Raw genomic sequence first — 26076 nt, forward strand, 5'->3', positions numbered from 1 at the left:
ACGACGTGTGTTACCGCGAGCAATTTATCGAATTTTACAATACTCCCACATTGCATTAGAATCTCAAAGAGGTAACATAACCATTAGAACAAGAAAATTTAGTATTTTTTTATTGAAAAATTCCCATTTCATAGGTATAAACGTGGCAAGATATTAAGTGGTGGCCTAGAGCTCGAAAATTTAGGGTATTTTCAGGAATTTTGTTTTACAATAAAAAAAATAAAAAATAATAAAAATAAAAATAATATTTAAATTTTTTAGGCTTTTTATTTAACTTCTTTTATTGTACATACAAAAATGAAGAACAAATTTTCAATTTGTGAATTCGGGCCGCTTTTCTTCAACTGCATTGTTTAATTTCGTTAGTTGTTCAATGAAGACAACAGAGTTGGGTGGTTCGGTTGGGTGGTAAGAGTTCAAAGTAGACAGTTCCTTTGTAATCCCTCCAAACTGATAATAAATCCTTCTTTTGATGAATATCAGCTTTTGATGTTGTTTGAGTTGGTTCACCTGGCCTGCTCCCCGATCTTTTGTGCTTGATATTGTTGTAAACAACCTATTTTCCATCGCCAGTTATCAGTCGTTTTAAAAATGTATAATTTTCATTACGTTTCTTTAGCAAGTCGCGGCGTTAAATGCGTTTCTTTCAGTTCGTGAGGAACCCATGTGTCGAGTTTTTGAACATAGCCAAGTTGTTTTAAGAGATTTTCAATGCGTGTATGTGATACATAAAGCTTCTCTGCAATCTCACGTGTTGTACTGTGACGATTCGAATCGGTTATTACTTTGATTAGGGCGTCATCAACTTCAACGGGACGACCAGAGCGTTTTTCATCTTTGAGTGAAAAATCAGCAGAACGAACTTTGGAAAACTAAATTTGACACTGCCGTTCCTTTAAGGCTTCGTCACCAGAAACAGCACTCAACTTTTTATGAGCTTGCGATGCGGTTATCCCTTTGCGGAAATAAAAAGCAAAATATGACGAAAATGTTCCTTTTGATTTTCCATTTTTCAACGAACGCCAAAGGAAAACTACGCAACCGATCAAACATTTTTTTACTGATTGACAGCTGAATTGTCAACTATCAAATAACAAAATGTGCTTTTACATTTATACTACGTCTGCAAACCTAAAAATTCAACTGAAGCCATCTATGAGTGAAATCCGCAATTACTTAGTTGCCAACCCAATATTTACAATTTGAAGAAATAAAATCTGCGGCTTGATAAAGTCGAAACTTTAATTTGGGTAATTTACACTGGAGAACACAAAACGACGAAATTCTCCATGACACCTCAGTTTGTGTTTCCCCGTATTTTCTTCGATAAGATTCTAAGTTTTTTCGAGGAACGAATTTCCCTTGTAAAAAGGTTGTTGGGTTGAATTATGCATATCTTGTATAAAAATTTGAGATTGCTATTAACCTTCCAGTATCATATTGCAATTCAAAGTGTACGGATGTTATCTGGTTGTAATATTAAATTTGTAAGTTTTAAATATTTCTAAGGCAGGTCAATAAAAATGCGCGCAATTATTGAAAAGTTTTAGTTTTGAATTGAATTAGGCAATGAGAAAGTTGATTTAGTTGGAAAATCTTAATAATAGTAACTTCGAGGCGTTTTGTGTGAAAAATATATATGTATGCATGTATACGTATTTTGGCTTGATAATAAATCGTTACACAAAAACCGTAATGAAATTTGCATACAAATAAAAAAACGAAAAGATGATCGTTAGTATTCAGCGCGCTTCGTTGATATGTAAACAAATATCGAATATATGCAGTGCGTGTGTGTGTGTAGTGCTGTTTCAGGCAAAAGCAAAGTCAACGTTTGAAATAATGATGAGAAATCAAAAAGCTGAGTGTATTTATTTGATTATTTTCAAACCCAACCACTTATGCTTTTACCTATATGCAATTGTGGGTTATTATAACTTTTTTTGCATAACGGTTGCATAAAGAAATTGAGATATACTGATACATAGAGGCACCTACTTGTACATATGTATGTACCAAACTACTCAGAACGAAGAGATTTAGAGAATTTATCCAAACATCCGTGCGCACGATAATGAAGATTTTCAAAAACAAAAAAAAAATGTTGTCGGTGTTCTTAAAAAAGCAAAAAGACTCAAATTTAGTATAAATAATGAACAAAAAGAAAATAATAAAATTAAAAAAAAGAAAAAAAAGAACGCAAGTAAAACTTTGAAAATTACAATTGGCGATGCCACGCCCACTTTTGGGTAAATTTGTGTGCCTCGGGCTTACGACTTCAAGGCCTACAACTCCATCCTATCAAAATATTGCACGAATTTTACCGTTTGTGAATAGTTGAAAATAAAGTATAGTATGTTAAAAAAATTTTTTGTTTTTTTGCTTTGTTTTTGTAAAGCATTTCTGAACATTTTGGTTTTTTATATTTTTTTAATTTGTTTTTAGGTTTTGTTTGTGCTCAGAGTTTCTTCAGAATGCTTCTTTTTGCCTGAACGAGATCGACGAAGCTCAGTGTTTCCCATTTTAGAATATACGGCCTCAAGTTAGGGAAAAACATTTTGCATTGGATTTGCAGGGACTTGCAGACGAGCCAGCTAAAACAACAAAATTTGTATGTATTTAATATAACCAAAGCAAATTCATGGTTTCATTTAACCAAAAATTTCAGTGCTGGCAAATCCATATGTTGTTGTTTTATTCGCAAGTTAGTCAAGGTAGTTTGCGTATCAAAGGCAGCTAATGGGAAAGACTCTCCCTTATTTTAACAGTTTCAAAAGGTAGCAATTGCAGTGAACCTTAAAATCAATAAAATGGATGATTTTTCATTGATTTTAGAATAGACAAACATTCATGGTTTTTGTTGAAATATTATTTGAACTAAATAATTTGTGTGTTTGACCTTAAGCCATTAATTATTGCAAATCCTTCTAAAAGTGCACAAATTACGTATGCGCGTACAAAATATTGCTAATGCATGTGCAGTTAGTCACTTAAGTAAGTACATACATATACACTAGATATATCTGCAATACTTTCACTACTCATTCTTTGAAACAAGAGAATTTATAATAAAATATGGTTTCATTCATATGAGAGGGGCATTAAAAACGTTATCAATAAAGAATATTTAACAAATTTAAAAAAATTAAAAAAAGTTTCAAAGAGTTAAAAAAATTAAAAAAAAAACTAGAACATTAAAAAAAAAAATAAAAAGAAAATTTAAAAAAATTTTAAAAAAGTTAAAAAAAAAAAAAATTTTAATAATTAAAAAAAAAGTTAAAAACAAAATTTTTTAAATCAAAAAATATATTAAAATTTTTTTTTTAATTACAAAAAATATATAAGAACAATTTTTAAAAAATAAATTATAACAAAACATGTTTTTATTCACATTGAGGGCATTAAAATCGTTCTCAATACAGAATATTTAAAAAATTAAAACAAATTAAAAGAATATTCAAAAAAAAATTTTAATTTTTTTGTCTAAATAAAAAAATATAAAATAATTAAATAAAAAAGGATAAAAAATTAAAAAAAACTTTATATAAATAAAAACAATTTAAAAATAACTTATAGGAAAATATGTTTTTATTCACATTAGGCACAGAATATTTAAAAAATTAAAAAAATGTACAGTAGCGTGCAATAGTGAGCACATGTTGGGCGATTTAACTTTAAAGTCTCTGAAAAAATCTAAATGCACAACTTAATGAAACAAAACTTTCAGCATTTATTCGTTGCTTAATTCTTAAAATAACGGCTTAAAACAAAACAAAAAATACAAATGTAGGAATGAGAAGGAGGCAATAATATAAAAAAGTACGTATTTACTCAGTTTTGCACGTTTTGTTTATGTAAACCGAAAGGAGCTGTAACATTTGGTACAGTTGTAATTATATACCGTTATATTTTTTGTTTCATGTTACTATGTTTTTACTTTTGTTATTAGTAGTAGAAAGGTGTTCGAAGTTAGACAATCGCTTTCTGATTAATATTAATATCAATTATGAAGAAAATAAGTGTGGAGCTCGAAAACAGCGTCGTGGTTTTGACTAATAGTGGAAATTCCTCTAGAAAAATTGCTGAAATAGTAAATATTAGCCAACGCACAGTTATTAATGTACAGAAGCGAAGAAATGTAGCGCATGCACCGAATGTTGGAGGTCGACTACAACTTCTTTCGGACTCAGACGCACGCCTTATGGTACAAGAAGTACGCAAAAACAATTTTGTGACACCAAAGAAGGCTGCAGCAATGTTAAATAAGAACGTTAGCGAGTGGACCGCGCGTAGAGCATTCCATAGAATCGGGTATAAATCAGCTGTAAAGAAGAAAAAGCCGGCGTTATCGCTCAAAAATATTAAGGCCCGTCGAGCATTTGCTCGAAAATACAGAAATTGGAATGTTGAAGACTGGAAACGGGTAATTTGGTCGGATGAAGTAAAAATTAATCGTTTTCAGTCCGACGGAATAAGCTATTGCTGCCGCCGACCTACAGAAAGGATCCAAAGGCATCACGTGAAGCCAACTGTTAAACATGGCGGTGGTAATTTGATGGTGTGGGGTTGCTTCACTTGATGGCACATCGGACCACTCGTTAAAATTAATGGTATTATGAAAAAAGAAGATTACTTACATATATTGCAGACTTATTTGCCAGAATTTGTTGATATGAGCGCTTACCCAAAAGAGGAAGTTATCTTCCAACAAGACGGCGATCCCAAACATACCGCCAAAATTGTTAAAGAATGGCTGTCGCAACAAAATTTTCAGGTAATAGATTGGCCTGCACAAAGCCCGGATCTAAATCCAATTGAAAATTTGTGGGCAATAACCAAACAGCGGCTGGGAAAATATCGCAGGGCTCCTGAGAACATGACAGAGCTATGGGACCGGGTACAGCAGGAGTGGAACCAAATTCCGCGCACATTTATCGAGAATCTTGTCGAAAGTATGCCCAAACGCATTAAAAGTCTAAGAAAAAATAAAGGCCAATGGATTAACTATTAAAATTTATTAGTATTTAGCCATGAGTGCCAGACGTGCAAAACTGAGTAAATATGTACATTTTTATATTATTGCCTCCTTCTCATTCCTACATTTGTATTTGATGTTGTTATTTAAGACGTTATTTTAAGAATTAAGCAACGAATAAATGCTGAAAGTTTTGTTTCATTAAGTTATGCATTTAGATTTTTTCAGATACTTTAAAGTTAAATCGCCCAACATGTGCTCACTATTGCACGCTACTGTATGTACAACTCGCCACACTCTGGTACATACATACATATATTTTTCTCCACTCTTTTAGATTCGACTCACACATTTTTGGGCGCAGTTATCCAGTTTATGGAGCGCATTGAAAAATGTATGTATCAAAAAAAGTCGAGAAACGTACCAACAGAATGCAGAATTAATATTCTGAACGTGCGACTTACTGTTCCAAACCTACTGACCAAAAACGCTTTTATAATGTTGCTCTTTTCTATCACTAAAATAAATAATAATAACACATGGGCTGAAAAGTTCCGGGCCTAACACACAGATGGCACTAGTTTTATTGCGTTCACCTCTTTTTCATTTAGTACTAATCTCAACAGGTTGAGCTGCTAAAATTTCATGATATTCTATTCATGAGTTCGTGAGTTATTTTGAAGAGTGACGCTACTTTTGTTATTTTCAAAATAACGGATCAAAAAGAAATTTTGTGTTTTAATTTTACTCTGCTTCTTGATGAGAAAGTAGAAAAATACTGTTCGAGCAAAGCAATGACTTGAAAAGTGCTATGGGGACTCCGCTCCATCAGAAACAACAATTAAACGATGATTTGCTTGCAAAAGATAAATCGTTCCATAAAAGTGGCATTGAAATGTTAGAGCGGCGCTGGAATGATTGCGTTGTTCTTAACAGAAATTACGTTGATGAATAAAGCGTAATTTCGAGCGAAAAAAATCGTTTTCTTTGTTAGGCACTGGACTTTTCAGCTCACGTGTTATTAACACAACAATTGCTCGCTCAAATGAACATTTGAAAGAGTAAACGATAACATTTAAACCTATGAGGTTGCATATAGTGAATACACATGACTATAATTGAATCATGGTGAATACAGTTGTGAGGTTTTCACGGAATTTCTTTAGGCTCGTTGTTCTGAATTTTGTTCTTCCCCGGAATAAGCAAAGCGAGTGTGGTTGCTAGTGTAGAAAAAATACAAGTAAAAGCACTCTTCTTCTTCCTGTGTTTTGACAGGCACCCTTAGTGTGAGTTTCACAGGCAGTCAAGTGTGTGAGTGTGTGAGTGCTACGTTTTTTTGCTTGATCGTATTGGCGCGGTTGCTATGCAAAATTAGAAAATTAGGTAACAATAAAATTAATACAAAAAAAATGCAAAATAATATCTTTGACTTGAAAAATTTACAATAACAAATATTTTAAATATAAGTTAACACCAGTAAACGCGCATCCGACGCGCACAGGTTCGCGCGTGACAACAACAATAACAAACTGCATTCGCGAGTCACGCGGACAATAACGTGCAGCAACTGGTAGGAAAATTAACAATTCAGGTACAGTCGACTCTCGTTAATTCGAATTTCGAGGGACTCTTTAAATATTACGATTTATCGAGTGTTTGAAATATAATATATTAAATGGCTCGAAATTTTTGAGAGTAAATAAATAAAACTTCGATATATCAAGTGTTTCTATTTAACTGCTAATGTCTTACATATTCATAATATGAATTAATTAATTTTTGAAAAAAACTCATTTATACGGGTTTGCTTCGAAGCACATTGCTGCTGCTCATACTTTTCAATAATTTTTTAAGGAGAAAAAGTGCCTGATATGCTGTTTCATAAGTTTCGTTTTGTAGACAAATGCTTTGTAAGTTATCGAATGAGGCTCTTGCTACCTTAACTGACACCTCTGCCAAAGGTTCTGATGTATTGTTTTCATCTTCATCGTTGCTCTTTTCATTCTAGTCTGTCGCAGATAATATTTCGCCATCGGTTAGTGATCCTGAGACAGCAAAATCTTCATCCACTTGAACATAGACAGAAAAATTGACATCGCTTTTCTTCTCACCTCCTTCTACTTTTTCAATTAATTTCTTCTTTTCAGCAATCGTCAAACATTTATACTTTTTAGGACTCATATTTAATACACATTTTTAATCTGTATACCAACAAAGCGATTCGTGTGTCAAAATGTGCCTATGTTTTATGCGTAACACACAACCACGCACAGTAAAGGTATTTTCAGGGGTGTGCAAAATCCAAAGTTCTTACTAACACACCAAGAAATTTTGCAAATTTGTATTGTCGAGTGTTTGTCCACAAGAGTTCGAATTACCGCGTCGTAGCAATGATTTTTTCGTTCGAATTAGAGAGTGCATAAAAATATATGCACATAATTCGAAATATCTACATATATAGAGATTTTATAGGGGGCTCGTGATAACTATGAATTAATGAGAGGTTCGAAATATCGCAGGTTTGAATTAACGAGAGTCGACTATATTTAGGCACAGTTGTCGAAATAAATAATCAGTTGTTTTAACTCACCGGACTCAATCGGCTGCCCTTGGAAATAAATAATTTTTTTTTAAAGTAAACTTGAAGTGTTTTACTAACTTATATTTCTCAGCTATAATTATGCTTTTTATTGAGAAATATCTGAATTTTTACGTAATTTTTTAGACTTTTTGATACGATTTTCTATGAAATTTAATCATTTTTTATGCAACCATGTTGAAGAGCGTGAATCAGGTGAACTTTTTTTGACAACCAGCTGAGAGTTTTTCTACTTATGGATCTGCGCAATGATTTTTAAAGACTCTTAACATATTGTAATCCTAATCATAAATCGTAATATTTTTCTGAAATATTTTGGTGGAAGTCATAGAATAGAATACATCCAACACTCTTTTTACACGGTCTTTTTTTACACGATTTTGAAATAACACGGTTCACTAATCAATTTTTTCACACGAAATTTTAGTTCTTGCACGAATCTCTAAATCTATACTATAAAGGTGAATGTCTGTACGTTGTCCGCGCATTACTACGAAACGGCAACACCAAATTACGTAAACATTTTTATACATTCATATTTTCACCCAATGAAGGTTATAGGCATGTTTTTATGATGGAACTCCCTTTCCACAGCCCCCAGGCCGCGCCACCACTCTCATTCGTCACTAATAATCGAACATTTGCTTAAATTTAATCTAAAAAATCTTAGTTTTTTCTATTTCCCACTATTTATAGCACACTCTAGACTTCATAATCCGCACAAGCTGTTCAACTATGACCCAAATGCAAAGTTCAAAAACGGTTAGAGATAGAAAATTAATAAAAATAATTTTGCTTGATATTTTTCTGATTGCTTGTTTTGACGTTATTCAACGAGGCATAGCAACGGATCCCGGGTATTTTAATATTATGGTTATTAATAAAAAATTATTTTCTATGAAATTATTGTTTGTAATTCTTTTATATACATATCCTAAATCCCTCAAAACTACTTTTTTTAAATAAAACATAATTCCTAAAATGTCTTATCAAGTTAAAAAGTTTTCATATAAGGGCAATAAGTACATTTAAGAACTAAAAAAGTCCAATCGTGCATTAAAACTTGAACGTATCCTTTGGTAGCGTCTCGTACAAAAAACAATGTGGCGCAAAATTAATCATCCCTTTTCGTTTTTGAATCAGTTTTTACAAATAAGGCTTTTCCAATAACAGGTATTATTTTGAATGTGATTTTTTCTTTGCGGCCACGTGAAAGAGAAGGTCTACGCCAACAGCCTTGGGTCGATTCAATACCTCAAAGATGGAATTCGTGAGGTTATCGAGGACATAGGGCAGCCACTTTGCAATTCGGTTATGGAAAATTTCATGAAAAGGATATTGCCTTGTAAGCGTGGTCATGGTGGTCATTTGCCTGATGTTATTTTCCACTATTAACGGTATGCCTTCCTCTTTGTAATAAAATAAACATCCGATCATTTATATAAAAAAATATCATTTTTCTTTGAATATCAAAATAACACCTCTTATTGGAAAACCCTTACAAAAAAAGTGATTTTGAGTGATGGAACCTTTTATTTAACCTTTACGCACCTTATTGCTTGTCTGCTTGTAAAGGGTGGTTAAATTTCAAAGGCCGGTGTTGGTTTTGAATAAAATACAATTTTTTTAAGAAATTATTGTCATTTCTCTTTTTTATGATAATATTGGTATGGCTCAATTACGTATGGAATATTGGTCAAATGAGCGCTGCGGCCTCGGCGGCACACCTCCATCCGATGGTCCAAATTTTCGATGACGCTGAGGCATAATTGAGGTTCTATGCCGTTAATGTGCCGAATTATCTCATCCTTTAGCTCTTGAATTGTTGCTCGCTTATCGACGTACACTTTTTCTTTCAAATAACCCCAAAGAAAGATGTCCACCGGTGTCAAATCACATGATCTTGGCGGCCAATTGACATCGCCGCGACGTGAGGTTAATCGGCCATCAAATTTTTCGCCCAAAAGAGCCATTGTTGCGTTAGCTGTGTGACAAGTGGCACCGGCCTGTTGAAACCACATATCGTCCACATCCATATCTTCCAATTCGGGCCATAAAAAGTTCATTATCATCTCCCGATAGCGAACACTATTCACAATAACTGCCTGCCCGGCCTCATTTTGAAAAAAATACGGCCCAATGAAGTGCACCAAACAGTTACTCTTTGTGAGTGCATTGCTTTTTCGGCAATCACTCTTGGATTATCATTCGCCCAAATGCGGCAATTCTGCTTATTGACGAGTCCACTGAGGTGGAAATGTGCCTCATCACTGAAGATGATTTTCTTCTTCACTCTTGCCATTTCGACGCTTGAAATGGTCAAGAGGCTTTAGTTCTTGAGTCAATTGCACCTTGTAAGTGTGTAAGTGCAATTGTTGGGCACGACGACGAGTTGAAGTGGACGGCTCTTCAACCACACTATCGCGAACAGCAGGAATAGTTTCTGCAGTACGAGCTGTACGAGCATGCACTGGTGTTTTCACATCTCCTACAGACCCGGTTTGCTCAAACGTTTGCACAATTTTTCCGATGGTACGCACATTTGGACGATTAAATTGACCGAAAAAATCACGAAATGCGCGATACACATTTGGACTTGAACGCCCGTTTTCATAATAAGCCTGAATAACTTTAACGCGTTGCTCGATTTTCATGGTGCAAATTGAATTAGTCTGAAATTGAAAAATGTCAAATGAAATGCAGAACAAAACTTGACGTTTAGGTGTGGTTTACGTTCAACATCGGCTCTTGAAATTTAACCACCCTTTATATTGTACTTGTTTAGTTCACAAGTGCCAAATATGACTGACGTACGACGCCATTTGCGAAAAATGTAAATTTTCCGATAGGTGATTAATTTTGCGAAACCTTGTGTAAACAAATAGAGAAAGCAACAAAACAGTCGCCAATAACAAACTTTGTTACAACGAAAAAACCAACGAAGCCGTTATTAATTTGAATAAAACTCGAGAGATGTGCTGGGCGTATTTGACATAACGTTTGTCATATCTACTGATGATAGCATTTTTGGTCCAGTCCATAATAAATTTGCGCGCTTGTGGTGAAGTTGATTTTTGTTCTGAATTTGTATATGAATCGGACTTATGGATTGAATTTTACCATACACTAATTTGAATTTTTTTTGTAATAATAATTAATAGCTTTTGTTTTATAAATACTTATATAATATATTTAAAATATATTTCCTTCTTATTTCTTTTGTCAATTTTTTTGGGAAAATATTTAAAGTGTTCACATCTTCAACGTTTTTTTTTTAAGTTGTGGAACATATCCCCAAATTACCCATATGTCGAATGTATTTTTTTACATGCATTTCTAAGGAACGTTTTCTACCGTGTAAAGACAGAGTTGGGTGTATAAAAAATTTTATAATTCCGATGCAAAAATAGTAATGAATTTATTTTGAGCCCGGATAGACGTACCCTAATGTATACATAGATAATCACGAAAACTGCATTCTTAATTTCTTTCTATTTCATTACAGCATAATGACAGCAAAAAATCTTAATTTAGCACAGATGCCGTCGGATTACTTGTATCATTTAGCAGTAAACATAGCAGATACTAAAAACACAGCGGACATTAGAAAGAAATTTGGACACATTAAGGTTAGCAGAACGTTTCCCGAGCCAATATATACTATCTTCTTTCATTTATCAGGTTGTATGCTTGGGTGGAAAGGATACACGCATGCGTGAATTGGCCAAATATATACATGAAAATGTGTACGACGGGAAATCCGGAAGTGATTATCAAAAGGATTTGTTCGAAGAGGGTCACAGATATGCTGGTTTTATGGTAATTAATAAAATTATGTAAAATATACACATAATATATGACCATGAAAATAGGTACGCTTCCTTTATTTATCGATTTCCTTGTGCCGTTCTGAAAATTTAAAACTACTATTGAAATTTCGTTTTTTGTTTTTACAAATGGCGTCACTGCTTCGTTGGGAATTAAAAATACAGGGCCCGGCAGTTGAAGTGTAACCAATTAAAACGGTCATAAATTTAGTTTGGAAAATTACTCTCATTCAATTCAAAGTAAAAAATGTGTGAAAATAATACAAAATTAAGAATCAATTTACTTTTGCTCGATGTGACCACCTTTTGCCTTGACTATGGCCTTGAGACGTTCAAGAAACGAATCCCAAGCTGCCCGAATGGGACTTGCAGGTATTTTGGCCCACTCGCGGGCAATGGCTTTTTTCAGCGCCTCGAGACTGGTGAATCTTTTAGCTCGGGTCTTGCTCTCCAAAATGGAATAATCCATCGTTTTCGCGTCTGGTGAAATTGAGAGCCATTGTGTGGACGTTATGAAGTTCGGCACGTTATTTTTTAGCCATTCTTGGTTCACTCGAGCTTTGTGAGATGGTGCCAAGTCCCGTTGAAACGTCCATGGTCTGCTACCGAAATGTTTGTCTACCCACGACTTCAGAACAACATCCAGAATACTTTCCCGATAATATTTCGCATTTACCTTGACGCCAGGCTCCATGAAAACGATTGAAGAGCGCCCATCTGCGGTTACAGCGTCCCAAACCATTACCTGTGGCGGGTGCAGCCTCCTGTTGGCCAATCGATATGACGCAAATTCTCCTATGAAGGCTCGGTCAAATGAACTCTATCGTTTCGGGAGTTTACGAATTGCTTAATTTGAAAAATTTTCTCGTCAGAAAATACAATGTTCGGAAATTTACCGCTTTCGGGCAAGCGAAACAACTCCTTCGCTCTTTCAAGTCTGACTTGTTGCTGCTTTGGTGTGAGATCATGCGGCTTTTGGATCTTGTAAGGCTTGACTTTGAGATCATATTTCAGTATGCGGTGGATCTTAAGGTCAGATATTTTCAGTTCTTTCGCCATTTGATTGGCACTTCGTCGGGGATTTCGCTCAAGTCGCTTCTTCCCTTTTTAACCCATTTCAAGGGCCGTTGCAGTCTTTTGACGACCAACTCCATGACGTTTCGCGATGCTACCAGTAATGGTACGATAAAAAAAAAACTTTATTTACTTTAAGGAGCTTGAGCTCATGAACAATCGCTGGTTGTGATTTTTCAGCTAAATAAACGGTCCGCCATATAACTTTACGGAATTAAAAATGCTATAAAAAAGAAACTACTCAATATTTTTCCAAACTATTTTTTTTATTTTGAAGTACAATCTTTCCGGTTAATGATGGAATATAACTTCATTCATATGGCTGCCTCGGTTAGCCATGCACCATCCCAATTTTTCAACACATTTTCGATTGTATGCGGCTGTATTTCAGCTATGACATCGCGTATGTTGGTCTTCAGTGCATCAATTGTTGCTGGTTTGTTGGCATAATACTGGCCTTTGACGGCACCCCAAAGATAATAATCCAACGGCGTCAAATCGCAGCTCCAAACGATATCAGAATTTCAGCTGATAATTCGATCTTTGAAGACAGTGCGCAAAAGATTGATCGTAGCATTCGCTGTGTGGCAAGTAGCGCCATCTTGTTGGAACCAAATGCCACCAATATCCTCCTCTTCAATTTCTCGGAACAAAAATTCGTTCAACATGGCCCGGTAACGCTCTCCATTGACGGTTAAGGCCACTCCTCGCTCATTTTCGAAGAAAAATGGACCAATGATGCCTCTCGACCAAAATCCGCACCAAACAGTGACTCGTTGTGAATGCATCGGCTTTTCTTCGAGTGCGTGCGGATTTTCTGAGCCCCAAATGCGGCAATTTTGCTTGTTAACATACCCGCCGAGATGGAAATGAGCTTTATCCGAAAAGATGATTTTTCTTCTTCAAGTCGATCCCAAGCCCATGAAGCGAAGCGAAAACGCATTGGGTGGTCGGTCCTTTGAGCGTATACACAACCATTTTCGTTCAGCGGAAGAATAAAACTAATTTTCTGTCAAATCAGATGACAGCTAAGTGTTACCATTCTACAAATAATACCTAGTTCAAATCCGTAACGATAGATGGCGGGCCCTGTATAATGAGGGCCGTTTGAAATCTATTACTGATTTTCTTTTTTCGCGTTTACTCTCGCCAAAATGCTTCTGAAGTTGGTTACACTTCGAGTGCCAGACCCTGTACCGTAAGTAGACTGGAACCCGCAAGGGAGCAGAGGTCGCGGTCGGCCAAATGTTACTTTGAGAAGGTCGATGTTGCGCGAGGCGTAAAAACAACAGCGCAGAACCAATGGAAGAGTATTGCCGAGGCCATGACTTCTGTAGAAGTTGTCTAGATGAGGAGGAGGAAGAGACAATCTCGCACCCACTGTGCCACTGTCCTGCTCTATCCGGACGTAGATTTATCATTTTAGGTACACAATTTTGTAATAAATTGGAAAATCTCACTACTGCAGGAACCAGGGATTTCATAAAAAGTATCAGAGAAAGAGATAGGAAAGAATAGAGATAGAGACAAGGATAGCTAATCCAGTGAGAATTTTCCAGATTTTTTGGGAAATCTGAAAATATCTGTCAGTTTGAGAGAACGAATATTACTCATTCCCATGACGTCGGGTCCTAAAATTTGTAGCCTTGTTCTACCAAATACATAACACCTACCATCTCCTTCAAGCAAGACAGGCACATTAGGTTCTCAATGGTTCCAATGGTGGTCATACGCTGGCCCCCTGGGTTGTGTCCTGTAATCCAAGTGTCCTTCCAAGTTTTAGTAGAAAGTTTGAAAGTTTTCTGTTTGGACTTGTCACAAAACACTTTGCAGTTATGCAGCGTTCTAGACCGGATCATCGCTTATGATTCATGATTCCTGCGAAACTGATTCCGATTATTGGCTCTGGTCCTTGTGGGGGAACCGCTGACCCACGGTTGACCAATTCATCGGCAATAGAAATCTGTCATCAAATTTCCTTCTAAATGAAACTGTGGGTATCAGGTAATCTTTAGGTGCCAAAAACAGATACCACAAAAACGAATAACCACATAAAATTGAATATCTGATATTATTAATTTAAAAAAACTTGCGTTTTACGTATGAACGTAACGGGGTACCTATTTTAATTACCATATGCGTATATAGTAATACAATAAATGTGTAGATAATTGATTTTTCTTAAAAAAATGTATGTATTATGTTTTATTATAATTTTTTTTATTAATATTTTTATTATTCTTTTTTATTTTTATTAAAATTTTCCAAGGTTGATTCCGTGCTGTGCGTTAGCCATGGCGTTGGTAGCTCAACTATGAGCGTAGTATTACATGAACTGATCAAATTGGTACATTATGCTGGATGTGATGATCCAGTTTTCATACGCATTGGCACCAGTGGTGGATTGGGTGTTAGCCCGGGAACTGTGGTTGTCACCAATAAGGGATACAATGGGTTATTGCGCAGTGAATATGAAATTGTAAGTATATTTTGAGGTTTACAAGCGGCACAATGCGAGGTGTGGCTATTAAATAACAATACTTAAGGTGCAAAATATGTATAGTCTTATTTTGGTTTTCTACACATTTACTTATTATCACCTATATACTCGTATGTACATACATATATATGTTACCGCGAATGTCGAAATTGGAGAATGTCGACTTTGACCGGTGAATGTCGACAGAATCCAAATACGTCGGTGGAAGATCGAATATTTAATTACATTGTTGTACATTCAGACCCCCTCCGGTGTGTGTCGCCAATCACAGATATGCTCTAGTGGAGGCCCAAAACAAAAGAGTCAAAAAACAAGTGACTGGCTCTTTCCCGCCAAATCATTTGTCCTGCTCGGAGTCAATCAGCCGTGTCAATCTTATGCAAGCGAGCAACGTTTTCTTAATTTTTTTTCCGATACCCCAATTTATACTAAATGGATATTGCATTTAATCGTGATCTTTTTCTTGAAAAGTTAAATGCATTAATTGCAGGTAAACGAGAAGACAATTGTTTTTATTTTTCTCAAGAAAAGTATTCTAAAATATCCTAGTTTCTGAAGTGGTTTCTGCTAAAATTAAATGCAAGACACCTTTGGATTACAGACGATTAAAACGTTTTGATGTTTTAAAATTTAATGATGAAGAGAAGTTAATTGTACCATTAAAACCAGGGGAAACGAACATACAGTTAATGTTACTAATGAAGAATTGTGGAGTATACTAAGTATATGAAACTCACCCCAGAATAGGCAACGGAGGAAGAACACGTATGCTTAAAGAGTTGCAAGTTAAATACAAAAATATTAGATATGAAGTTGTAATGTTGTATTTAAATTTATGCAAAGAGTGTCAAATGAAACACAATGCACCTAAGAAAGGTATTGTTGTGAAGCCAATGGTTGGTTCTGAATTGAACTCAAGATGTAAAGTTGATCTGATATATCTGCAGTCAAACAGAGATGGCGAATATAACTTCATAATGGTGTATCAAGATCATTTAACTCAGTTTGTCCAACTACGACCTTTGAACTAAAAGAGCTTAAGAAGTAGCGCATCAAGTTCTTTCAATATTTTTAATATTTGGTGCACCAGCAATATTATAATCAGATAACGGTAGAGAATTTAGTAATCAAGTGATATCCGAAATATGCGCTATGTGGAGAGATGTTAAAATAGTTCATGGAAAGCCTTGTCACAGTCAAACACAAGGCTCAGTTGAAAGGGCCAATCAGAATATACAGAATATGCCAACTGCATGGATGAACGATAAAGAAACAAATAAATGGTCAGATGGTTTATCCTTTGTTCAAATTGCTAAGAACACTACATACCACGAAGGAATACGCCAAAGTCCTTATGAAGCCATGTTTGGCGTTAGAGCAAAAAGAGGCATAGTGTCGTTTTGTTTGCCTCGCGAACAAATCGCAAATATTGAAACTGAAGCACAACTTGAAAAATTTGCCAATACTTCTGAAACTGTTAATACTAATAAAAAAAAAATTGAGCGGTGGTCATACCGAAAATCTTATTCCAAAGAAAAATATTGAAGAGGACCTAAAACCTACAACGTCTTCACTTCAAATTCTGACTGAAAAACTCGAGTCGATTTCTACAAAAAGAGAGGCCGCGAAAGAAAATCTTCTACTGCAAGCACCAAAAATGTTACGAGCCTCACAAAAACAATTTCCTCCTACTCAAATTGTTCATAATGTACGAATACAAGTCCCTGATGTCGACTGTGGTCCTACAGATAACGGAAATATGTTAACGGTAGTTAGGCCGCCGTGGCCGAATGGGTTGGTGCGGTTCGAGTCTCGGTGAAACACCAAAAAAATTAAGAAAAACATTTTTCTAATACCGGTCGCCCCTCGGCAGGCAATGGCAAACCTCCGAGTGTATTTCTGCCATGAAAAAGCTCCTCATAAAAATATCTGCCGTTCGGAGTCAGCTTAAAACTGTAGGTCCCTCCATTTGTGGAACAACATCAAGACGCACACACAAATAGGAGGAGGAGCTCGGCCAAACACCCAAAAAAAAGGGTGTACGCGCCAATTATATACATAAAAGGAAGGGACTCTTGTGCAATTCAAAGGGTCATAATAGTTTAAGTTTTTGCAATAAATAAGATTTGATCACATAAGTAAGTATTTTTTTTTCTTACTATCATGTTATCTTTTTTTCTCATGTAGAATGTACCGTGCACTTTAAATTCTAGGTCATTCCTTTCAAAAAGAGAGGCGAAACAGTTACGTTATCCTTGTGGCGTTTTATAGCGACTGAACTACGGAGAAGAAAATATAAATCTCCAACATGTTCAACATTCCCCATTCGTGCATGGTTAATGTCAACATTTACCGGTGTAAGTCAGAAATAAGGGTATTTAGCAAATATTTCGGACATACACCAAGCGACTGTGTGAATGTTGCCATTCACCGGTAAAAGTCGACATTCTCCAGATTTCGGTGTTTCACTGTAACATATACACTCTTTGTTTATACCTATAACGCTCTCTGCGAATATTCTATTCTTAGAAACCGTGTAGGAAGACGTCTTCTTCCTTCAGGACACGTACAATCGCTTTTTCTTTCACAGGTCCAACGGACTCGAATTCAGCTTCTTTTCATACAGATTACGTTTTAAGCAAACTTTAGTTACTGCACAAATCAGGAACCGGCGTTTTGTCGGCTACACCGAAAATACTTAAATTATTAAAAAACAAGTACACGTGATAAAAATGCATAGTCATATATTGGGTTGGCAACTAAGTAATTGCGAATTTTTTTTAGAAAGTCAAAGACAATTTTTTCATGCAATTATGATCTTTTGCCATCTTTCAGGCAGCATCATAATCCCACGTTCATAAAACTTCTGGTTTTTATTAGTAAAAAACTGAATCAGGTACAATTTGACATCATCATAATTATTGAAATTTTGATCATTCAAGGAGTTTTGTAAAGATCGAAAGAAAAAGTAATCAGATGGTGCAAGGTCAGGACTACATGGTGGATGTGGCAAAACATCCCAACCAAGCTCCAATAATTTTTGCCGAGTGGCCAAAGATGTGTGGGGCCTTGCATTGTCATGATGGAATACAATACTTTCTCGATTTGTGAATTCGGGCCGCTTTTCTTCAAGTGCATTGTTTAATTTCGTTAGTTGTTCAATGCAGACATCAGAATTGGGTGGTTCGGTTGGGTGGTAAGAGTCCAAGTAGACAATTCCTTTGCAATCCCACCAAACTGATAACAAACCCTACTTTTGATGAATATCAGCTTTTGATGTTGTTTGAGTTGGTTCACCTGGCCTGCTCCACGACCTTTCCCGCTTGATATTGTTGTAAACAACACATTTTTCCAGTTACCAGTCGTTTTAAAAATGGATCATTTTCATTACGTTTCTTTAGCAAATCGCAGCTTAATGCATTGCGTTAAATGCGTTTCTTTCAGTTCGTGAGGTACCCATGTATCGAGTTTTTGAACATAGCCAAGTTGTTTTAGTTTTAAGTGATTTTCAATGCGTGTATGTGATACATGAAGTTTTTCTGCAATCTCACGTGTTGTATTGTGACGATCCAAATCGATTTGATTCGGGCGTCATCAACTTCAACTGGACGACTAGAGAGTTTTTCATTTTTGAGTGAAAAATCTTCAGAACGAAATTTGGCAAACCAATTTTGACACTGCCGTTCTTTTAAGGCTTCGTCACCATAAACAGCACGTAACTTTTTATGAGCTTGCGAAGCTAAAGCTTGCGGAAGTAAAAAAGCAAAATATGACGAAATTTTTCCTTTTGATTTTCCATTTTTTAACGAGCGCCAAACGAAAACTACGCAACCGATCAAAAAATTTTTTTTACTGATTGACAGCTGAATTGCCAACTATCAAATAACAAAATGTGCTTTTACATTTATACTACGTCTGCAAACCTAAAAATTCAACTGAAGCCATCTATGAGTGAAATCCGCAATTACTTAGTTGCGAACCAAATATTATATTTTTGTTCTCAGTAAACCATAAGTTTCTGTACGGGATTTTCAAGTTTCATGTGACATTTTACAACAATTTATTGCTCCATTGTTACATTTAACATTTTTGAGCCAAGCAATGAAAAATAAAACAACTCCAATGCGAACAAAGGCTTTAGCTATATTCATTTATTTACAGAAGCGAGAAGTTCTGCATTTGAAAGGGAAGGGCTCACGCTAATCAGCTAGCAATCGCTGACGCTTGGCAAATAGCTTTCCAAATAAGTTTAATAAGTTATTAATTAAAATAATTGCATCCAAGATCCATCAAGTTGGACTTCTCCGGAGTAATTCGAGTACGCAAGGGACTCCACATAATTTGTTTTTTGTATTTTTTAACTACTTTTTTACACAGTACAGCCGACAAAAGCTTATAAAATTCTTACTTACTATATGTCAACTATTTTGCAAATTGTAGGCAGTTTTAGGAGAACGCGTCGTAAGGCCCGCTTATTTTGACGATAGACTGCGTAAGGACTTGCTTGCTTGCGCCGAAGCAGAGGATTGCGAAGCAGTAAATATTTGGGATGTTATCGAAGGCAATACGATGGGTGCAGAGTGCTTCTATGAAGGTATGTTTTTCTACATGAAAATCTTAATTTCCATATCGTTAGATAGCTACTACGAGTATAAAAAAAATGTAGAAATAGAATCGAAAGTATCACTCAAAAATTACTGCCTTGGGTTTAGCAGCCTTAGAAATGGTTTGATGCGGTGATGAGATGGTTTGCATACAATCGCATCGTGCGCATGCCGAGTCAGGTGGTTAATAAAAACATGGTTTTAGCTGACGTTGCCACCTATTTTTTGAAAAGTAAGGTGGCGCAAAATTAATAACTCTATCGAATGGTTAATAATTTTTGCAAATGGCGTCGTACGTCAATCATATTTGACACTTGTGAACTAGACAGTTTCAATATACAGTGGTCACACAAATTATTCGTATACTCACAGTTTATAAACAGATACATCTTATAGATACTTAGTAAGATTTATACAAAAGAATAAAATTTGGATATATTCGTAAAAAATAACATATTTATTCAATATTTAAGGAACAAAAACTATCAAATTCATTTCTGAAATTAGCGAACTTAACGCAATAACGGAATAAAGCACAATTTTATGCAAAAATATTATTCGTACATAGCCAGATAAGGAATATTTTATTAAAAAATAATAAAAAACGAGTATTTAGTACTGTGTTGGGCCGCCTTTAGCTTTAATAACTGCTTCCAAACGTCGTTGAATACTTTTCATCAATACCTTGGTTTCTTTAGCTGCAATTTTCTCCCACTCAACACCTAAAGTTGTTTTTAATGACGCCTTTGATGTTATTTTGTGCTTTCTAATTCTCCTTTTTAAGAGCTCCTAAACATGCTCAATTGGGTTCAGATCCGGTGATTGAGTGGTGGAGTTTTAAGCTGCTTACAGTGGTAAATAAGCCATTCTTGCACGAGATAAGATAGGCGTTTTGGTCATCGAAGAACTCTTTCGCATCCAGTCCAAGTTTAACGGCATTATTAAGCAAATTATTCTTCAAAATGTTTAAAAACAGATGTTAGTCCATTTTATCATCAATAAAAACCATTTGTCTCTCTCCAGATACAACTGTGCACCACCAAACCACTTCATTTCCTCCTCAATGCTAAAAAGGTAGGAATACGATTTTTTTTTCATTCCTCTGTATTTTCTTTTAGCCAAACTTTTAGAATGCTATCTGATCAGGAAACATTAAATATCGACTCATCACTAAATATGTCGTTTTCGCAAAAATAATCTGGCTCATTTATATAGCGTTTGGCGAACTTCAATCTCTTCTTTCTGTTAATATCTGAAATGAAGGGCTTGTGGCGTGTCACTCTTATATGATAACCAGCGTTTTGCAGACAATTAAGGACTGTTTGTGGGCTTATTTTTTTATGCAAAGACTCTTGAATATTTCGGCAGAGTATCGTGGAGGTTATTTTGGGATTTTGCGCGACTGATGCTAGCGTAATCAGCTTGCTCCATTGCAGCTGTATCGCGCTAATACCTTATGGGTCTTCCTTTAGACTGAATAACGGCCTGCAAACGTCTCTATACTATTTACCATATTCGAAGTTTCGGAAGGTGTTATTTTATTCCATTCAGCAATTATTGCCTCTTTTATAGAATCCTTTGACGTTATGTGGTGAGATCGTATTTTCCGTTCCAGAAGATGCCACACATGCTCAAAAGGATTTAAGTCCGCTGGTTGGGAGGGTGTTTTAAGTTGTTTGCAATGGTATATCAACCACTCCTGCACAAGACAAGACGAATGTTTTGGGTCATTATCTTTTTGAAATTGCCCAGTTGTCCCTTTAAGGCCCAGTTTTTCGACACTAGGACTTACATTTTCTTTAAGAATGTGCTTATCCGTTGACTCATCTATGAACATGAGCTTTCCGACACCAGATGCCTCAAAACCCCTCCAAGCCATCACATTTCCTCCACCGTGTTTAACTGTTTTGAGCAGGTTGTTCTATTGAAGCTCTTTATTTGGCTTCCGCCAAATCTTTTGTCCTCCATCTCACCCAAATAAATTGAATTTTGATTCATCACTAAATATGGTGGTGTTCCAAAAAGCGTCGGTCTTATTTAAATGCTGTTTAGCAAATTCTAGCCTCTTTTTCTTTTTTACCTTCGACATGAAGGGTTTGCGTCGAGGAACATGATACCCAGCCTTATAAAGGGTATTCCGAACAGTTTGGGGGTTGAAATTGATTTCATACAAATTTTGCAGGATCTCGTACCTTTTGAATTTTGCGCCACCGTGGATACCACACTTCGCTCCTGTCGTTCGCTCCTGTCATTCGGTTTTTTTGGGCGGCCAGATCTGCTCTTACATCTTCAATTACTGCTTCATGAGTTGCGTACTGAATGCTTCGCTCACGGCCAATTATTTCTAAATAAATTCCTACAAAAAAACAAAAATATCTATTTTGTTTCATTTTCCTCTTTTTCTATGCATTATAGGACAAGGCCGACTCGATGGGGCCTCTTGCACCAAGGCTAATGGTGAACAATACACACTGGAAGATAAGTTAAATTTCCTGAAACGTTGTCACGATGAATGCGGCATAAAGAACATCGAGATGGAGGCACCCATGTTTGCTTCCTTGACGTTGCACTGTGGCATACGTGCCGCTGATGTTTGCGTTACGCTGCTAAATCGCCTAGAAGGGGATCAGGTGGGTGTATTTTTAAGCTAATTATGTATAAGAATATATATATACAGGGTCCAGCATTCGAAGTGTAACTAACTTCAGACCGCTCGTGCAGCTGATGCACAGGCATCAGTTGTCTGTTTGTTGGATAAATGGCAGTCCAGAGTATTGTTATCAAGCGCGCGAAAGCATTTTGCCGAGAGTAAACGCGAAGAAAGAAAATCAGTAATGGATTTCAAACGTAATCGTGTGATTGCATTATATTTGGCTGGAAAATCACAACCAACAATTGTTCGAGTGCTCGAGCACCTTAAAGTAAGTAAAGTTTTTGCTTATCGCACCACTACTCGTTACAATGATACTGGTAGCATCGTAAAACGTCATGAAGGTGGCCGTCAAAAGACTGCAACGTCACGTGAAACGGTTCAAAAAGTGAAGAAGCCACTTAAGCGAAATCCCCGACAAAGTGTCAATCAAATGGCGAAAGAACTGAAAATATCTGACCGTAGCATCTGCCGCATACTGAAAAATGATCTCAAAGTCAAGCCTTACAAGATCCAAAGGCGAATGATCTCACACCAAAGCAGCAACAAGTCAGACTTGAGAGAGCGAAGGAGATGCTTCACTTGGGCGAAAACGGTCAATTTCTGAACATTGTGTTTTATGATGAGAAAAATTTTCAAATCGAGTAATTCGTTAACTCGCAAAACGAGAGGGTTTTGAATGATCATTCATACGAGAATTTGAGTCATGGATTGGCCTCCGCCCGCCACAGGTAATGATGGTTTGGGACGCCGTAATCGCAGATGGGTGCTCTTCAATCGTTCTGATCGAGCATGGCGTCAATGTAAATGAGAAATAGTATCGGGAAAGTATTCTGGAGGTTGCTTTGAAGCCATGGGCAGACAAACATTTCGGTGGCAGACTATGGTCGTTTCAAAGAGCTCCGCACCATCTCACAAAGCTCGATTGAACCAAGAATGGCTAAAAAACAACGTTCCGAACTTCCACGATCATCCACACAATGGCTCTCAAATTCAACAGACGCGTATCCGATGGAGTATTCCATTTCGGCCATTTTGGAGAGCAAGACCCGAACTAAAAGATTCACCAGTCTCGAGGCGCTGTAAAAAGTCATTGTCCGTGAGTGGGACAAAATACCTACAAGTCACATTCGGGCAGCTTGCGATTCGTTTCTGGACCGTCTGAAGGTCATAGTCAAAGCAAAAGGTCACACATTTTTTACTTTGAATTGAATGAGAGTAATTTTCCAAACTAAATTTATGAGCTTTTTAATTGCTTACACTTCGAATGCCGGACCCTGTACATATGTGTATATATAATTAAATAAATTCATATTTTAATATGTTTTACATGCGTACATACATATAATACATTATATATTATATTTTCTTCAATAATTTTAGGTGAAGGCTACTAAAGCCGAACTTAAAGACTTTGAAGAGCGACCTTTCGTGATTGTGGCCCGTTTCATTAGACGTCACATATTAAGTTCCACATAAAGAAAAGCACAAACCAAATCGCATTTCTTTATGGACAACAAAACAGACAACTGTATTTTATAAAAAAAGGTTTTAATCAAATAAATATTCTCATAAAAGAAACGAATTCATCGTAAATTTAATTGACTAAAAACAAACTTTGAACATATTTTCAACTTACTTTACTTCACTTGGCCCACGTAAGTTTGTATTTTTGATCGCCAAGTCACGATTGTTCTTACATTACTAACTTCGTGTCAAACTACCTGTACTAATTTAAATTAATTATTGTTATATTATATTTAGAAGGCTTTTTCAATATTTTTTTATTTGTGTAAATTTTTAATTAATTGATGCTTTCTTGTTTTGAAAAAAAAAAGATTGTTGACGACGGCGCTGCCATTCACGTGCTCTGGACACGCAATTAGATTTTACCAGTAGCTGCCGCATGCCGAATAGCTGTACCGTTAAAACTTTTGAATACTAGCACCAATTTTTTAGCAATCCTCAGAAAGCTGGTACTGAGCTTTGCTAAGCCTCCTCTGGACACTTCATCCGCCCATGTGAGGGTAGGCTCATTGGAAGCATGTTCCAGGAATCCCAGCTTTCTTATAATGAAGATTGAGGCTGCAATGCGAACTGTAGTAACTCTTTGAAAATCCCAGCTCTTTGCAAAGCATCCTTCATAATCTCTACATCATCACAAAGAAAGCCTATTAAATTCTCCTTTAATGTATCACTTAAGTGAAGCCACTTGACCTCATCAGTTTACACGTTACCTTGAGTCGCCATACATGTGGGGCTAGTGGTAAGTCCACTCTTCTCGATAACTTATGTTAAAGCGTTGAATGAGTAATAACAAAAAGTCATACTCTCGAACAAAAACTATTTTGTATGTTTTGTATTTCCACTCCAATAGACTGTCCGTCTCCTTTTTATATAAAGTTAGGAGTATAAATATTTATAAGAGGATACGCAAATCATCCTGTCGAGTAAAACAAGGCAAGCAATGATGGCTTTGCTCGTAAATACGAACAGTAAACGCTCAATATAAACAGTGGGCAATAAAGGATGAGTTGTGAAAAAAATTGTTTCTTAGTGAGTTAGACTACGCTGAATCCTTGATATTCGGACTTCTTTTTTGGTTTTTAATAGCTTTTATATTTTAAAAAACGGCCTCGGTAGTTTAGCTTCTTTCCCCAAAAAGAAGAGGAAAAAAATCTCACTTCTCAAACCCAAAAACTTATTCTTTCCATCCTTACTCCCACACAATAGTCAGCGCTTTACTTGCATTGTGGCTGCTAAAACAAGCAAAAAACAAGAAAAACACACAGGAAGAGGAAGCGGGCGGCCGCGGTAATAGCGCAGACACACCAAAAATTTGGCGAAGTCCTCAAGCATCTGTGTGATCCTTCTGGCAGAAAAATGTGATACACAGATGACGCTCCAGGTTGTAAGAAGGCGTTGTTCCTAAGCAACGACAGGTGGGCATTCCCACTGGTAGCGGCAGGCTAATCAGCTATCCTGTCAGAAATCAAAATAGATTAACGAAATCAACGCAAGGCAAGTATTGTCGAGGCCCTATGCTCCCGAGAGGAGTGAACAAGGAAAAAAAAACATATAATCGATGAAAGTTTTAGTCTAAAATAAGGGTTTTAAATTTTTTTTTCTGAAACATTTCAACGTCCGGACAATAAAATTTTTTATTTGTGCCCTCTGAGAAGACACTGTGCGACGAAGCCAAGCAAGTTGTGGGCCGGGCGCACAGAAAAATGTATATGTAAACATAGGCAGCTGCCGTAGCCGGAAGGGTTGGTGCATGACTACCATTCGGAATTCAGAGGGAACATAGGTTCGAATCTCGGTGAAACACCAAAAAGAAGAAAACGTATTTTCTAATAGCGGTCGACCTTCGGTAGGCAATGGCAAATCTCCGAGTGTATTTCTGCCATGAAAAAGTTCCTCATAAAAATATCTGCCGCTCGGAGTCGGCTCGTAACTGTAGGTCCCTCCATTTGTCCCTCCAAAAAGGGTGTACGCGCCAACTATATATACCCTATCATCAGAAAGTACCGGAAATGTTTAAATAAAACAAAACAGAGTTAAATTGCAGGCAAATTTATTTCATCTCCTTCAAAATATGACCCGTCTAAAGCAACACACATGTGCCAACGTCCAGTCCTCCATGCACCCCTGGTAGGCCGACGAAGGGATGGCCTTCAGCTCCTTCGTCGCATTCTCTTTGATCTCCTCTATCGTTTGCGACGTACAGCATCTCCCAAATGCTTTAAAACGGATAAATAATATTCTTTATTGATTGTCTGGCCCGATGGAAGGTACTCATGGTGCACTACGCCTTGGAAATCGAAGAAGACAGTCTTTCTGGCTA

At 36.4% G+C, this 26076-nt stretch overlaps 1 protein-coding gene across 6 annotated transcripts; it reads left to right on the forward strand.

Moving 5' to 3' along the window:
- The first annotated feature begins 1443 nt into the window (after positions 1-1443).
- Positions 1444-23814, forward strand: LOC128855472 (uridine phosphorylase 1). Of its 6 annotated transcripts, XM_054090406.1 has the most exons (8): positions 1452-1487; positions 2446-2611; positions 11080-11203; positions 11256-11393; positions 14745-14954; positions 19416-19569; positions 21995-22209; positions 23613-23814. In XM_054090406.1, the coding sequence occupies exons 3-8, from the start codon at positions 11084-11086 to the stop codon at positions 23706-23708; spliced, it is 933 nt and encodes a 310-aa protein (XP_053946381.1). In that variant the 5' UTR covers positions 1452-1487; positions 2446-2611; positions 11080-11083; the 3' UTR covers positions 23709-23814. The 6 variants fall into 6 exon arrangements, with proteins under 6 accessions (XP_053946380.1, XP_053946381.1, XP_053946383.1 ...); XM_054090405.1 differs by lacking the exon at positions 2446-2611 and having other exon boundaries at positions 1444-1487; XM_054090408.1 differs by lacking the exons at positions 1452-1487; positions 2446-2611 and adding an exon at positions 1583-1641.
- Positions 23815-26076: the final 2262 nt, after the last annotated feature.

Source organism: Anastrepha ludens, chromosome 2 (genome assembly GCF_028408465.1).
Source record: "Anastrepha ludens isolate Willacy chromosome 2, idAnaLude1.1, whole genome shotgun sequence".
Classification (NCBI taxonomy): Eukaryota; Metazoa; Arthropoda; class Insecta; order Diptera; family Tephritidae; genus Anastrepha; species Anastrepha ludens.

Excerpts from the sequence above, each read along its gene's own strand:
- LOC128855472 (XM_054090405.1), top strand. The coding sequence starts at position 11,084 with ATGACAGCAAAAAATCTTAATTTAGCACAGATGCCGTCGGATTACTTG. Across the intron at positions 14,955-19,415 it reads TGCGCAGTGAATATGAAATT|GCAGTTTTAGGAGAACGCGT; the intron begins GTAAGTATATTT and ends TGCAAATTGTAG. Across the intron at positions 22,210-23,612 it reads ATCGCCTAGAAGGGGATCAG|GTGAAGGCTACTAAAGCCGA; the intron begins GTGGGTGTATTT and ends CAATAATTTTAG.